Below are 17,497 nucleotides of genomic sequence, written 5' to 3'. Positions count from 1 at the left end.
TCTGACGTGCTATAAAATCTTTACATTATTGATTCTATTCCCCAAACTGTCTTTCATATCCTGTGGCAATATTGTAGTTACCAATTTTACCACTGGGATTTGACATTACAGACTTTCACCCATCAATTGGAGAGTCAGCACAGTGATAGGTTCTATCTGCCCTTGTCCCTCTCCAGGTAGAGAATTAACTTTCAATCTGAAGATTTCTTGCTGAGCTGCTAAATTCCTCAGAAATCCAGACTGTGATGCATAGGCTTTTGGTGTTTATAAAGTCTGATTTGTATCTAAAGCTAAATGGGTAATGACTCACTTCACTGGTTCATGTTACATTAAGTTCTTCTGAACAAATACTCAATATACTAGGCTGTAGGCAAGCTTTCCATCAGCTGGACTTTAGAGTCACCGATCATATCTTCCAGTATTTGAGGAACAGGAAAAGTTAATTAGGCATATTTGAGAAGCATTTTATTTTTCATCATCTTGGAATTTTGGCAATAGTATCAAACTAGTGTTTTCATCTTCTTGAATTTTGTAATAATAATTTCAAAATTGTTAGCATCAAAACCTAAATATCTACCAAGCATATTTGTCAGTCTTCCGTATTAGTTAGTGGATGTCCCATTTTGCAGTTTTATTATCATTATTGCTATTGTTTGTGTACTTCATGAATTTTCTGCTTGTAGAGGTTTACTCATGAGAAAAGCCTTAACTTTTGTCTCTATCCCTCCTTTATAAAAAGGCCTACCTCTTAACTATCGTATTTGTTAGAGAATTGAGTGCAATGACATTGATTCTTGCCCTAGTGGGTACATAACACAATTTAGGGAATTAAAATTTTAAATTTAACCCCTTAACTTCCATTATCTCAATGTTTTTATTTTTCCTGTTGTAATTCATCATAACTTCATTTTGAACACTTTATTTAGTAGCATCTTCTCTACATTTATAATTTTATATCTTTCTATATGAAATTTCTTGGCCAGTTACTTTGAGGTCTTTGTCCTCTAAAGTGTGATCATTAGTCTCCTTCTCTTTGATTCTTTATGTCAATATATAAGTATGATAAGTTTGTTAAAAAAAATGTGCTTTGAGATTTTAATGTTAGAATGTACACTGGAACCTCAATTTCACATAACTTATTAATAAGTGAAATTCTATTTAAGGTAAGCTGTCCTAGACTTCATCCAAGAGCATTAAAAGTTCTCTTACAATATTATATCAATTGTAGATATATGAGATTATTTAAAGAATTGTTGGTATGTCTTTTGTTATACTTCATGAAGCAGAGTAGTCAATGAGAAAGAGCCTAGGATTAGAAATTTAGAGGCAAGCTTTTAACCTTTCTTATGTGTCAGTTTTTTCATCTTTAGGGAATTATATCTTGATTATCTGTATTTATGGAAGAGATTTGTTACTTCATCTCTGTATTACTACTTGGTTTAGAAATACATTGTGTGATTTTCTTTGCACCAGACTTGTGATACTAAGGGTTTATCTTAGGTTTAACTTTTAAGATAGTGCGTAGTTTTCTGAGCTTGCACCAAATGTCAGTGGAGATTGTTGACCTGGAAGCCTCCTTGTTGGCAGGGGAAAACCAACTTAGCATTAAACACTGGTTGTGTTATGATAAGTCTGAGAGTGGCTAATTGATGTGCAAGCAATTGGAAGTTGATTATACATGCATATGCCTAGCCTTCAGATATATTTGTTGGAAAATGTGATAAGAATTTGAATATTTTGGAAAAAGTTTCTTTATTAACTAAATTTTGATGTTGCCACTGCAATATTTGTATGTCACCTACTGAAAACTATCATTTTTCAGATGAGTGTTCATCTGATTAAGTACCTTTCTACTGTGCTTGTCTTGTTGAAACATGTTGAAATATAATTCTAAAAACCAAACAAAGTATATCAGTTAATTCCCTAGTTAAACTACCATTTACATTTTTCCCAGAAAATATTAATCCAGTTTATTGAATATAAATGTATTTTACCAGAATAAGAAAACAAGGTAAGGTAATTGCTGAATGAATGAGTTAGAATCTTTAATTCATTTACCTGACTCAGATGAGTTAAAGTTGCTTTATATTAATGTATTATGAACATAGTATTATTTGAATGTATTTGCAGAACACGGAATTGAGTGTAAGCAAATGTCCGAGTCATAGTTTTTGTTTTAACAGTAGCCTGAACTTTGGTTCTAAATTAAAACCTTGAAAATAGAGCATTCTAATTTCAATGTTAAAGAGATTTTCTTTTTAACTTGTTCATAAAAGACCAATTTTGCTTAAGCTTTTATTAATCTTTTATGGGCTTTAAATTAATTAAAAATATGTAAATTATTTTCTTTGTAGTATCTTTTTTTAAACATGTACCTAGATAATTACTAATAATTTTAAATGCATTGCATATTGTTGATATTTAAGTATAGTTATGGAGATAGTTAAATTACAATCAACTCTTGATTATTAATGCCAGTGGTATGAGAAATATAATGGATATGGGAAAAACCAACATCAAATTTAATTTTAGATTTTGTGTGAAAATTTTTACAGATTTACCTTTATAAATACATAAGAAAAATATAAAATTGTGAAATGTTTGAGGATTGTGAGCTAAGTAACAACTGGTGAAGGTAGTGTAGAAACGTACCAGAAGTGAGAGAAAACTAAACTGGGGATTAAAAATTTTCTGTTAATAAAGTGTGCATATGTTATTGAGAGCTGACTATAATGAGATTACCTTTGGTGAATGAGTTTGGTATTTCACAAGGTTTATTTAAGGTATTTTATTTACTTCTCCTTAATTGCAAAATTATGTTGTTTAGCTCTAAGTAACAGTTTTAAAATGTAACCAGGAAATAATAAATTGTGTCCTTTTTTTTTCTTTCATTTTCTCTCTCTCTCTCCCCCTCCCCCTTTCTCTCTCTCTTTCTCTTTTAGGGTATGAGTATTATAGAACAATTAGATCCTGTATCTTTTAGCAATTACTTGAAGAAATATCATAATACTATATGTGGAAGACATCCCATTGGGGTGTTATTAAATGTGAGTATCCTAAGTCTTGATTTTTAACATTTAATATTACGATGTTTCAAAATATCTTAATTGTTGTTATCTGTGATACCTTATTAGTGTTGGTTTTAGGTACATGTAGTCAGTTTTCTTTCTAGTACCTTTAAGATAATTTTTATTTCCATTGTTTTTGTTACTTGAATAAAATTATTTATTACTAGAAGACAAGCCAATACATTGTTTTAAATGCAGAAAGTTATTTAGAATAGAAACCCATTTTTCTCTAGATTCTCAGTCAATTCCAATATGCTCTTTATAAATGTAAACCAAAGTAACCTTTCAAGAGATATGTTCTTATTAATTTCTTGGTTTTGTTTAGTAGACTCTAAACAATAAGCGGAAGATTTTGCTCTTGAACTTTAGATATTTATAAGATAATAAAGCAAGAGAGATAATATATATGTTATATATAATATATAATACATATATGTTATATATAATATATAATATTTCATTTAAAGAATGGTAAGAGGCAGAAGTTTTGGTTAGCTGGATTTTCAAGAGATAATAACATTAATTTTCCCCCTAACAAATATAACAGAATGGATTTTCTGAAAGAAAAAACAGGACTCTTTAAGAAAGAATAAAGTGTATACTCAGGAATAGGAGGAGGATGTAATATGGGCTCATTTCAAAGGCAGAGAAATAATGGAGAAGGTAATGTAGTCTAGAATAGTCTAGTGTAGGAACTTGAAGTCCAGTGTTAATCCTTTGAAAGACAGTACATTTTGGATATTTTGAAAGGATTTTCTCTTAAGCAGTATTGATTGACTGGAAGAAAACTCCTGTTAAGGGCCTAAAACTAATTTCTGAGGTTTAAACTAGAATGAGCTGTACTAATTTCTAATGGTCAAATTGGAGCAAATAAAATTTTAATAAAGTAAATGATGAACCTCTGCACAATTAAAGTGAAAATCCTGGTATCCCTCTTAGACCTGAAACCTAATTTATATGTATTTCACATTTAGCCAGTCAGACAAAAAACTCCATGTTATGAGGTTTTGTTTGTTTGTTTGTTAGTGGCCTTATGAAATCCAGGGAGAGGGAGGGGTAGAAGATACCTGATATTCATCGAAAAACTATATTAGGGCAAGTTCTTTGAGAGAATGAAATAAAGCATTCGCTTTTATTCCTATTTAACATGAGATTACAAGAAATTCGAGAAACGAGTGACGAGAAGTGTGAAACAGCGAGATCTAGGTTTCTGCTGTGAAGTGGACAAAGTTAAGCCACCACTACCAATTAGTTCGAAGAGTGCTAATTTTTTATATGTCTGTCATAACCAGCCTTTTTTTTTTCTAGGCTATCACAGAGCTCCAGAAGAATGGAATGAATATGAGCTTTTCCTTTTTGAATTATGCCCAGTCAAGCCAGTGTAGAAACTGGCAAGACAGTTCAGTGAGTTATGCAGCTGGAGCACTCACGGTCCACTGAAGCTCTGAGTCCTCAGGGATGCCATCTGCACATAACCATACTCTGTTCGGGGTCCCAGCCCAGCCCTTACCAAGATGCTGGTCCTGGTTTGGGGGGATTCTGAAACCTCAAACTAATAGAACTTTCTTCTCTTCTTTTCTAGTAGGTGTAGTCCTTCCTTAATTTCAACTCATTACAAAATGCTTTATAGTTTAGGGCAGTGGAAGGAAGGCTGGCATCAAATATTTTGATCAAAAAAGATGGCAGTGTAAAAGCCCAGTGTGGCAGCTTTTTGAAAGTAACTTGTAAAGCATCTACCATCTCCTAAATTTGCACTCTTTGCAGACTTGTGCACTTATATTCCGCTTTCAGAATAGTTTTGCAAATTGTACACAAACAAACAAAAAAAAGGTGGAAGCTTTTTAATAAAGAAATTGCATTTATAAATTATCTGTATTAGAATACAATAAATCTCCAGTTATAGTCAATTACTACCCGTGTTGTACAACAGATACCTTCTATTTTAGTTGCTAATAAAGGGCTACACAACTCAAAATAGTCTGATTTAAACTTATTGCTCTGTGGTATATAAGAAAATTGTTTTTTTATTAATTCCATCTCAGAATTTTTATGTTAAAAGTGGTAAACTTCAGCTCTTATATAAAAACATGTTAGGGTGTATTTTATATTTTGCATATTTATGTGATTTTTTTATCACAGATATTAGAATCATATTTTAAAGTTAGCTCTTAAAATTACATACAGTTTGCCTTTTTGTGTGTGACATCACTTTGTGTCATTACTATATTGTATATTCGAGATTGGTAAAAGAACACAGATGTAGTCCTTTACTTCAAAGATTGTGTTTGCTAGGCAGTAGTCTGCAAATGAGGAAACATTGAAGAGTGTTCTTAGAGTTTTTCAAATCATTGCAGACCATACACTGCTGCTATACTTTTTTAGTGCTTTAAGCAATTTGACTCTCTTACTTGAATTTTTAGCAAGAAATCATTAACAGTACCAACAACAAAAAGCCACTGGATTTTCTTACCGTTCTATAATTTTTTTGTCATGATTTTTGGTGCGGCTCTTCCAACTAAAATAATGGTATGGTGTTGTATTTCTTTCTTTAGCATAGACCAATTCTAGTCATTTTGGGGGAAAGTGTAATTCAATTAGTTAATTATTGGCCACCATGCATGTACTAGATTATACCTATTTTAATCTAACACTGGGTATCTACATTACATTGGAGAGCGTTTATATCTTCAATGTTATGCCAGAATAGCACAATTTTTAGATGCCTTGCACCAATTTTATTTAAAGATTTGCATTTTTTATTACTAAATATCAACTTTCTATACTCAAGAATTGAGATAAAATAATGCTATCTTTTGGATTCAAAATTGCCCACTTATACATGTGTGGAAATTATACTCTTACATATTACTAATTTATTTCCCATCATTTAGATATACTTTTGAGCGCTATAAATATTTATTCCCTATTTATTATATAGACTATAAAAATTTCAAAATTGACTATAGAGTGAATTTTTAATGTTTTCTGAGTATAATACTAATACATGATTATTATGGAAAATTTAGAAAATACTGAAAAGTATAAAGAAGAGAAAAAAATTATCTTCAATCTCACTATCCAGAGATAACACTGTTAATATTTTTTGTATTTCCTTTCAGTCTTTGTCTATGCTATTTATATGTATGAGTGTGTATATGTGTTTGTGTGTATGCATAATAACAATATTGAGATTATACTGACCATATAGTTGTATACCCTACTTTTTATAACTTAACATCGTAAGTACTTCCCCATGTCTTTGAAAATGTGATTTTTTAAAATGGCTACCTAATATTCTATTGTATGAATATACCATAATTGAACCCGTTCTCTCTTTGGATATTAGATTGTTTCTAATATTTCACAATTATAAATAATAGTGGGATGGACATCTTTGTATGTGAAATTTGAACACTATGTTAGACTAGTTCTTTAGAATATTATTCATGGGAATGGGATAATTGGTTTAGATACTAAGAACTGTTTAGGCTCTTTAAAATATGGCCAAATTACCCTTCAGAAAGTTTGTGCCAAATTAGCAATATATGAGTACTCATCATACTATTCTTTCTCCACTATTGATTATGAGTTTTTTCTAATCTTTGACAGTTTGTTAAGCAAATATTTGGTTGTTCTTTTGATTATTCTAATAAGAGTGGCTTTACGATGAATCATTTTTTTTTCCTTCTGTAATTTTATAGTTGATTGATAAATAAAAAACATAAGCAGGTTGCTTAGGTTGAGTGGGCAGTAGCCTTATGAGTATGTTTACTGTACATTTAAAACTCTAGAATATTTCAACATCACTCCACCCTTTCCTAGCCTAGAAACATTTTTCATACTCAATCATTAAGTAGAAAGAGTTCCAAACTGGTAGTTGAGTGTTGGGTTCTACTTCTGCCTCTGCCACTAATTAATTCTCTCACTCTAAATATTTCATGTTGTAACGAAATTTTCTCATCTGTAAAATGTGGAGGTGATCTTTTAAGCACTTTCCAGTTTCAAAGTACTTTAATGTTCTGACTTTACTCTTTGGAGATTCTGGTGTCACTTATGTTAAAAAGCTACATGATTGAATTAGATTAGAAGTATTATCTTTTGATTTAAACTCTACACACGTGAAAATGAAAACCTTTTTTAACACAAAAAGGAAATTAATTTGCATTATTTAATGTGGTTACTATTACCTAAATTGTTGAACTTAAGCTTTCCTACTTTAAGTGCCTTTAAAAATGTTTTGTATTTGAAATCTAAAATGTAAAGGAAGTTATTATGTAGTTCTCAACAATTTCCTCTTTATTTTTACTTTGAGTTATTTGCAGCAACTTTTTGTTTTTTTAACTTTAGATTACACAGATCAGTATATTCATGGATTCTTTACTATTCCACTAGTGAGTCCTTGAGAAATGTATGTTAAAGAGTAGCTCAGTGAGCAGGTAAGTAAAGTGCTTCATCTTGGATGGGCAACAGATCTGCATACAAAGTAGGATAAAGGACTATTCAGATAGCCCAGTGTTTATATTTAGATATTTCAATATGGATGGCAGGCATCCTGAGTTAGTTAATGGTTATTGTTGCAGATCTCAAATTGTTCTTTCGTAGTAAATATTAATAATTCATTACTGTAGATTAGATATTGGCAAATTTTTGGGTAAAGGGCCACATAGTAAACATTTTGGGTTTTGCAGACCAAAATTTGCAAACAATCTCTGTTTCAGCTATTCACCTTTGCTACTGTAGCACAAAAGCAGCCATAGACAATGTGTAAATGAATGAATGTGGCTGTTTCACTCAAACACGAGAAGACATTGAGCTGGATTTGATCCATGGGCAACAGTTTACTGTCCCCTGTCCTAGATAGTGTGGTTCACTTGTAGTTCAAATTATTGGCTGGTAATTTAAATTGCAACAAGTGGTTGTATCATCCCACCCCTCTCTTAATTTGATGTAGTCTAGTTTGCTGGGTTTGAGTGTTTTTAGGATTATAAAGGTAAGTGGAAGTGGATAAGGGAAACTAGAGACTCTTAGGAACTTGTGTTAAAAGCATTTTTAAGCCCTTTTATTTGCTGGATCTCATTGAGAGGTTTTCTTTGTTGCCATAAATTAATCAATTATATAAATTATTCTAAGCACTTGGCTACTTAGATGGTAGTAGAGGATGAATCAGATCAACCTTTTTATTAATACCTGAGTATTTTAGGACATTAGACCAATAATTTAAGAGAGACTGTGAAATGTGAGACTTTATTTTGCCATGTAAAGACTTGGAAAAATAGCTACCATCTTACATCACCATCACTTCATTTATCCCACCCCCAATGTTTAGGAAGGACATAAAATCAGAATAAAAGAGTTATTTAATGGGAATAATTTTAAGTTGGCGGAAAAATTACTACACTGTTCTTTTTTCATTTATTCTAAATCACTGAAAACTTCATCAGGCAGTATGAGTCCATAGACTGGCAGTTGAGAAGTGCTGTGCTACAGTTGCTGAAAGACCTAATGTACTTCTAAAACTGTTATTCATTAGGAGATGTAGTAAGCCACATGCATTCCAATATTCAAACTAAAACTTTTATTGTGTTAAATTGTTAGTGCCACATATTAAGAGGGACATTATGAACTATAGTGTTGATAGGGAGACAACCTTTGGAATGCTCAAAAGGCCGAGTACTATGGGAAGTGGGATGCAGTTAAAGTAATTAGTGATATTTATTTTGCACAAGATAAGTTTAAAGAGAGGGAGTTTTCTTCAAATACTTGAGTGACTGCTATGCATAAAAAGGAATCAAATTATTCTGTGTTCTTCTAGATAGAAAAATTAATTGTAAGAAATGGAAGTTTCTGATTCCACATTTAATGTGCTGCATGAGAATATCTAAGTGAAAATCTGCTCTGTACTCATAAAATCATTCCAAGTATTCAAACAAAGCTAGATCAGTGGTTCTAAAGTAGGATCCCTGTCATGTCAGCATCAGCGTCACTTGGGTATATTATTGGTGTAGATCTAAAATTATGGATCACCAAGCTGAAAAAAAACAAATGGAATTAGTAACCTGAAATGAAACTTATTTCATTTGTATAAAACTCTTCAGGGAAGTCACGTTTAAGTAAAAATTGATTTTGATTATTTAACACTAACTTCAACACAGATTATAAATTGATAAAGTGATTGTTACTTAATTGCTAGTGGTGGAACACTGGACCCTTACAATAATTAATATACTTTTTTTTGTTTTAGTGAAAACATTTAAGTGTAAGGTAAAGTTCTACCATTTACTAAAAGAAATTTAACTTTGAATAAGTGTCTTAAGCTTTCTTAAACAGAGATGCTTCTTGAATCTAAAACAGCCATATCAGTAGCAGAAAAGGGTATTGAAGGAGCTAGCTCTTTCTTACACTTGTTAATGTCAAAATAGTCAAAGAGGAAACAGGAGCAGCTGGCAGATAAGTTTTTTTGCACTCCTCCTCTTCTCCTACCCTGTAAATAGAACTGAGTGGCATGACACAATATCCTCTTAGACCGTGCTACACATTTGGTAAAATTACCCTTAACTAATGCTGGTAACTGGGATCTCTGCCATTTAAAACTCACTGTTGTGGATGGATTTTGTTTGCCTATAATGAGTTCATTGATATATTCTGCTTGTTGGGTGGTACTATGTGAAGAACTTTAAGGTTTTAGATCTGTCATTTGTTTAAAGTTCTGCAGTGATCCCAGAGTGGTTTGTACCCAGGATGTAGTACGTGTGTGTGTGTGTGTGTGTGTGTGTGTGTGTGTGTGTGTGTGTTTTCTAATGCAAGGTTTTGGCCAATCATCTTATAAAAATAATGGAAAAAAATTTAGAAGACAGTTCTCCTGATTTTGAAAGCCATAATGTAATGCAATTGGTGTTTCATATAAATTGTAAATTATGTTCAAAAGCATATTTAATACTGCAAAGTGAGGTTTGTAACTTTACTAGATGTAGTGACTTTTTTTTTGTCATCCTAATAATGAAACCAAAGAGAATATAAATACCATTATTGAGAAGCTATTGAAGGCCAAGTGTATTTGACTATGAACAAGACCTGAGTTCTGGTCTTTAAATCTGCCAATGTAAACTTTTGGAAAATATTTTAATTTTTCTGCTGACTATGATATTCTCTGAGTTACTTACTGAATGTGATGTTATATACATTTAAGTGAAAAGTATTAAAAAGATGAAAACGAAAAAAACTAGAATGATATGTGAATGACAGTTTGTGAATTTTTAAAATTAAATACTTAGACTGTTGAACTAGATTTAATAAAAATATTTTTAACTTTATTTATAAATGCAGATTTTTTTCTAAGTTTTTTTCCCCCATTTAAAATTTATTCATTTGAATCTAGCACATAATACACAATTTAGTTGGTGTTCGTTCAATTTTGATGAATTTTAAAGGAAGGAGAACAAAAGGCAATTTTCATATGAACTGTTTCCTAAAGGACAGGAAAACATAATGCTTTCAACTGGAAGCACTTTTTAAATTGGCTTTTTCCATTTTCAGTTTCTAATTGTAGAAATCAGCTTCTTTATTAATTTCAAAAGATGGTAGAACTTAATATTCCTAGGCACTGTGTAATGCCAAATGAAATGAATGGTAATGTGAGTGATCTGGTAAATTTGAAACCATTGGCCCACTATTCTTAGCTTATATTTTGCAGTATCATGTGGTGTTTACCATCATCTAAAAGTGTTGCAAAATTTTTAAAACAGTTAATTAAAATGTGCTTTAGCTGCTTACCCAATGCCATGTCCCGCCAACTCTCAAGTAGAAAGATACTATGGAGTGCTAGAAGCTTTGCACTGGAATCCATTTTCAGGTTTACTAGTGATTTGCTGCTGATTTGCTGGAACAAATCACTGCTGTTTTCTAGAACAGTTTATTACTTTATTAACATGAGTTAGAATTGAATAATATGATTCCTAAGGGCCTTTCTACCTTTGACTCTTTATGACAATAATAAAAATACCTTATTTAATATTATATTGTACTTTTAATTTTTAAAATACGTTTTACAACTTTTTCTTTCTTCTTAATATCTACAATAAGTAAGCCAGACATTATCATCTTATTTTTACTGATAGAGAACGTAAGGCCCATACAAATAATGTGATTTACATAAGTTTACATGGCTAGTTAGTTTCAGAGCTAGGACAAGAATTCAGCTCTTCTAATTTTCAGTTCTTTGTGTTACAAATACTATACCATATTATTCTGTGTTTTATTTCTCATGCTGGCTGTTTAAGATCATATTGAATTCAAATAATAATGGGTTTTTGCAACTTAAATAAAAATGGGAATTGTTTATGTAAATGTCTATTTTGATTAATTCAGGCAAAAATAGATTTCTTATGGTGGATTAAAATGTTTCTAATGACTGCAGACTTGTATTTTCTTTGCTCGGAGGTTTACTTTTAGACCTCAAAATACTATTCTATTGCATCATTAAACTGCACTGCTTCTTTGTAATGGGACAGTGACAAAAATGAAATTTAAGTTATTTGGTATGTGAGTCTTACTGATGGTGAGACTTTACAACAGACGATAGACTCACCATTCCAGTTCATGCATAAAGTGTCCTACGAGCACCTGCAAGTCTGCCTTGGATTTTCTCGCCTGCACACAGGGCAGAGTGGAAGTGCTAGGAAGATAATGCCCTGGGAACCAGCCATCAGCCAGTGATGGATGGGAATTGGAGGATAATAATTCCAGCTTCCTTGCATTACTGGTGCCACTCTGAGGCATGTTTCATATTCTCTCCTCAAATTTCCAGTGGGACTGGACCTCATTGCCCACAGGAGGAAACTGTTAAATATGTATTCTTCATTTTCTTCCTCTTGTTTGTCTCACTTCCCATTCCTTTATTATGTTTCCTGGGATTACCTCCCAAATGAGCTTCTTGTCTTTGAATACGTGTCTCAGAGTCTATCTCTGCAACAAACTTAAAACATATTTGGTTTGGGAAATAAATCATTACTAGGGTTCTTGTTAGAGATGAAAGATTTTTTTTGAAGACAGTTATTTTGGAAAGGATCTAAAACAAGTATTTTAATATTCTGACTATTTTAGTTTGTCTCAATCACATCCATGTTCAATTTAATTTTCTTCATTTCATAACTAAAGACTCAAGGTGAAAAATCTTAGGTAGAAATTCAAGGTAAATATCTATATGAAAATATTTCTACCATACCTATTTTCTTACAAATAAAATTATAGGCTGATTATCCAAATGACTTAAAAAGGATTCAAGGGTATTTTGGAAGAAATTAAATTAAGACAATTTATTTCAACCAAAATTATAGATTGTTTTTTAATTGAATCCAACTTTCTCATTTTTCACCAGATCTGCTTATTTATAACCAGGGACCAGGATTAGCCTTGCCTAATGTTGACTGTAAGGATAAATTTAGTTCCTGGATAATTTCCCCAAAGATTATTCTGTGACCCGTTTTGTGATCTTATAAGGATTAAGGACTATGGAGTTTATAAACTGAATAAGCTATATATTAAATTTAGTGCATCGTAAGTTTATCTGTTATAGTTCTTTAATATCTTGAATTAGAAATACTGGTTTTTGTATGTTTTGTTTTAAACTGTTGCAGTAAATTTGTATTTATTTTCAGCACATGTTATCAGTCTTCTTTCTTTCCCATGTAAAAATTGTGATTTGTGTGCCTGAACTATATCCTCTATTGATTAGATTAATGAGATGGAACATAAATGAATTTAAGCAAGTTTGTAGTTCTATTTATAGGGCCACCCTAAGATTACCATGCACAAATATTTTCCGACAGGAAAAACAATATTTAAAGAATATATTTTAATTACCCTGATTATAAAGTAACATCTTTAAACATCTCTTTTTAAGCAAAAATACCAAAGAGTGTTTACAGTATGCTTTCCCCAATGTAGTCGCCTCCTGATACCTTCAGATTCTGCCATGTTCCTTGAGTATATGGCAGGGCATTTATTGATGTTTGAGGTTGTATTTGTCTGCAATGGTTAAAGGTCAGCTGGGTGATTAGATGGGATAATATGGTTTAGGGAGAAAATATGTTAGTTATAAAAGAATAAGTCTGCCTTTCTTCTGAGAAACATAAAACGGCTCAAATTTCCCTAAAATCTCCACAGTGGTACATTGGAATAAGCATGTAGTCTTAAAATAACTTTTAGTTTGTAAATACAAGTTACGTTACTTAAAAAAAATTAATCTTGTTATTTTTTAGCCATATGACATCTAGACAACTACCTAATTTATTACTAAATCCAGTCCAGGCTTTTGGCATTTCAAATATCTCAATATAGTAGATTGAAAATCTGGTATAAGAACCAGAGATGCTTTTTAAAATGTATCAGGAAAGTTGGCCTGTTTGCTGAACACTAAATACTTTTTAAGGAATGTTAGATAAAGTGATTAAAAATGAGAAATACCTTCTAAAAATCTTTACTGGAAGCTGACTTCTTGTGTTATATGTGAACAATCTCATGATAACTTGATGTAAAACAAGCTTGAAAAATTGTTTCTTTAAAAGTTTACATATTTTTCATCACCAGTAGAACACTTATTCAATAATACATGTTTGAAGTAGTGAAGTACAGCCTGGCCTTTTTAACATTTAAAAAATGCCTCCTCTTATTAATATTAAGTACATGTATTCGACAATGTTATATTTCTGGATGTTTGTTACTTTGATGGATATTACAGTAAGTCTACTCCTAAAAGTTCTTGGGTACAGTTGTCAGAGAAAATTAACTTGAATGAAACAATGATGCATGTTTTAACAATTAAAATATTTTTAAAATTTCTATTTAAAACAGATCTTCATAATTGCCACAGATAATTTTGTCATTTCTAGTTCTCATAATTGTTTTTGTGTTAGGAAAATACTATACCTTGCAGTACCTGATTTGCATTTTTTGCTGTTTATTATAACAAAAGTAATTTTAAACTGAATGTTTACATTGTTGAATGGGGAAAGTTCAACCAATTATTCTAAACACGCTGAAATTTAGGCATTTTGTATGGAGTTTGTGATTGAATATCTAAAGGATATCGGTTTCCACTCAGATACAGGAGAGTTAATAGATTCAAAATTGTTTGATTGTAATTTGCACGTTAAGTATAATGTAGAGATTTTGCATTAACAAATTTTTAAAATTTTAAAATTTATGCTTATTTTTTAAATGGAGATTTAAATAATTTTTAGATAATAGAAATGTATGTAAATATGTAATATTTAAATCATTACTAGCTTATTACTTGAAAGGAACCTTGGTTCACTGCGTGGTAACAGCTTTTATATGGTACAACTCACTACATGTTCCTTTGTCTTTCCTTGAAATTTTACCTCTTGAAGTGAAAAGATGTCTATCCATAATAGCTTCAGGTTTCTGGGACCAACTGATATGACTGAAGTTACTTCTGCTATAAATTGGCTTAGAAAATATTTTTTAACAAAAATTTTATGGTAATTTCAATACTACATGGTAACAGAAAGCTTTCTGGTTAGAATCTTTAGTTTTTCTTGCTATTTTCTACCCTAGTATTTCCCACTCCCATTAGGAAAATTAGACATTTGTAAGTGGAATTATATTAATTGAATTTTAGTCTTTATGCCCAAGATAAGCAGTACTGTGCTAAGGAGATATAATTTATTTCCCTCTCTTATAAGAGAGCTTATAACACTTAATGTTCTTAAAGAATAAACCTTTACCAAGTTTTGTACTTACAGATCTGGGGACACAGTCAAGAAAATAACAGATAGTGTAGCAAAATACTGAGATATTGAGATTTTTGAGCATGGGGATTTTGTCATGTTCAGTGAAGAATAATGTTCTTTCAAATGAAGATAATGAGGTTCAGAAATAGAAAATATAAGACAAAAATGAATATGAATACTCAAAATATTTTTTTAAATTTAAACTATTGAAGACAAATTAAATTGATTATTTGGGAAAAGATACTATGTGTTTTAATTATCTTCTATGTATTTGAGGACTAAAGCAGTAAATGCCAAGATTTATCTGTTTCTCTCCCCTGTTTTAGTTAATTGACATGGGTAATTATATATAATAGTATTACTGGTTTAATTCTATAATGCTTATTATCTCCTAATATTTAAAAAGACATTTTTAATATGTCTTTATGGCATTTTTAATATGCTATGAAGAGAAAAGACATTGATCCATGTCCATCCTCCTTTTCTTTTTGTTGTTGTTTTCCCTTGTATATTAACAACAACATCTACAACAACAGCCCCGTTTTATAGCCCTGGGGAGGCTGCTTTTACCTGGGAGAAACTTTTTCAAAGTACCTCTAAACCTATGGCTTCTGGTAGTAGGTAATCTATTCATTCTCTGATATCCTTAGCTGTGACATTTTTTTAATGGAGACTGAATACCCTTCAGGAGACTGAATACCTTTCATATAGCAGCAACCCCGCTTTTGGGTTCAGGAATGGGCTTGGGCACATCCGCCTTGTAGTGGTGTTCTAGGATGCTGTATGCTCCCCTCCCCCAAAAAACCCATCCCTCCCACTCCCCACCCGAACAACCACCACTACCTCCTACTTGCCCTTTCTCCCTCTCATTTTCTGTTTCACCATCTTCTATTGGAACATATATGGGAGAATAAGAGCCTGTAAGTATACAATTACTGTATTTCATATTCTTTTTTTCCCCAGTCACTATTTTATAACTACCGATTTGTACTTATTAATCCCTTCACCTTTTTTCACCCAGCCCTTCAACCCCCACCCCCTCTGGCAATCATCAGTGTATTTTCTGTATCTGAGTCTGTTTCTGTTTTGTTTATTTTGTGTCTCATATTTTTAATTAGCACTCATATTTTAGCATTATCTCTTAACTGAGCAGCCCTACCAATAATCATACTACCTTAGTTCATTGTCCTTCTAAATGTCAGTGTCAATTAAGGAAGCCTTTAAATGTATTGAACGAACGTAAGAAAAAGGGTGAAGAGAAGAAATGACCTCTTATAAAGGTACTGGGTTTCATTGCTTATGGTTAGTAATGTTTCAGTATTTTGCCAAATGAAAAAAAAATCTTTTAAAAGTAAAAGTAAAAATCATTTTATGCTAATGTTTGTAAACATGTATGTAAATATGTTGTTTTCTTTACCTCCAAAAAATCATTAATAAAAGTGGATTTTTAGTTTCTTCTGGAATGGGATCCTTTGTGTATAGTAGAGCAAATTCTGCAAGCCTAAAACAGCACTTCATTCAGTTTCTTTTATCGCATCACATTAGAAAAGATACAGCTTTTTCTCTTTTGTTGTCATTTTTCAACCAATGCTTTTTTCCCATTTATTTGAGGAAGAATGTCATTGATTTTTTTCTTTTTTAAATTGAGGGATAATTGACATATCACAGTTTCAGGTGTACATCATAATGATTTGATATTTGTATATATTGCAAAAGGATTGCCACAACAAATCTAGTTAACATCTGTTACCATACATAGTTACAAAAAAAATGTTTTTATGATGGAAGATTTTTAAGGTCTGTTCTCTTAGCAACTTTAAAAAATGCAGTACTATATTAGTAGCTGTAGTTGCCATGCTGTACATTATATCCACATGACTATTTTATAACTGGAAGCTTGTACCTTTTGATCCCCTTCACCCATTTTTTTCCCACTCCCTACCCACTGCCTCTGGCAAGCACTAATCTGTTATTTGCATCTATGAGCTTGTGGTTTTGTTTTTTTAAGATTCCACATATAAGTGAGTTAATACAGTATTTTTCTTTATATGACTTATTTCACTTAGCATAGTGCCCTCAAGGTCCATCTGTGTTGTCACACTGTCAAGATTTTATTTTTTTATGGCTGAATAATATTCCTGTGTGTGTGTGTTGGTGTGTATCACATTTTATTCATCCATTGATGGACACTTAGGTTGTTTCCATGTGTTCACTATCATAAACAATGCTACAATGAACATGGTGCAAGTATCTTTTCAAATAAGTGTTTTCATTTTCTTTGGATAAATACCCAGAAATGGAATTGCTGGATCATATAGTACTATTTTTTAATTTTTTGAGGAAGCTCCATTCTGTTTTCCATAGTCGCTGCACCAATTTACCTTCCCACCAACAGTTCATAAGGGCTCCCTTTTCTCCACATCCCCGCCAACACTTATTTCTTGTCTTTTTGATGATAACCGTTCTAACAGGTATGAGGTAATATTTCATTTTGGTTTTTATTTGCATTTCTCTGCTGATTAGTGATATTGGTCATCTGTATGTCTTCTTTGGAAAAATGTCTATTTAGGTCTTCTGCACATTTTTTAGTGAGATTTTTTTTCTCTCTTGCGTTGAATGAGTTCTGGCACTCTGGAGTCTGACAGAGAGTTCAAAGATGGAGCCTACCAGCCTCCATCC

At 31.7% G+C, this 17,497-nt stretch overlaps 1 protein-coding gene across 2 annotated transcripts in view; it reads left to right on the top strand.

Moving 5' to 3' along the window:
* MEMO1 (mediator of cell motility 1) overlaps nucleotides 1–16,273 on the top strand; it is a 106,534-nt gene extending 90,261 nt beyond the window's left edge. For both annotated transcript variants that reach the window (XM_074331862.1, XM_074331861.1), the window contains 2 exons: nucleotides 2,943–3,047; nucleotides 4,377–16,273. In XM_074331862.1, coding sequence (XP_074187963.1) covers nucleotides 2,943–3,047; nucleotides 4,377–4,508 — 237 coding nt within the window. In that variant the 3' untranslated portion in view covers nucleotides 4,509–16,273. The remainder of the gene's footprint in view (nucleotides 1–2,942; nucleotides 3,048–4,376) is intronic.
* Nucleotides 16,274–17,497: the final 1,224 nt, after the last annotated feature.

Source organism: Rhinolophus sinicus, linkage group LG05 (assembly GCF_036562045.2).
Source record: "Rhinolophus sinicus isolate RSC01 linkage group LG05, ASM3656204v1, whole genome shotgun sequence".
NCBI lineage: Eukaryota > Metazoa > Chordata > Mammalia > Chiroptera > Rhinolophidae > Rhinolophus > Rhinolophus sinicus.
This window is presented reverse-complemented; position numbering and strand designations above follow the sequence as displayed.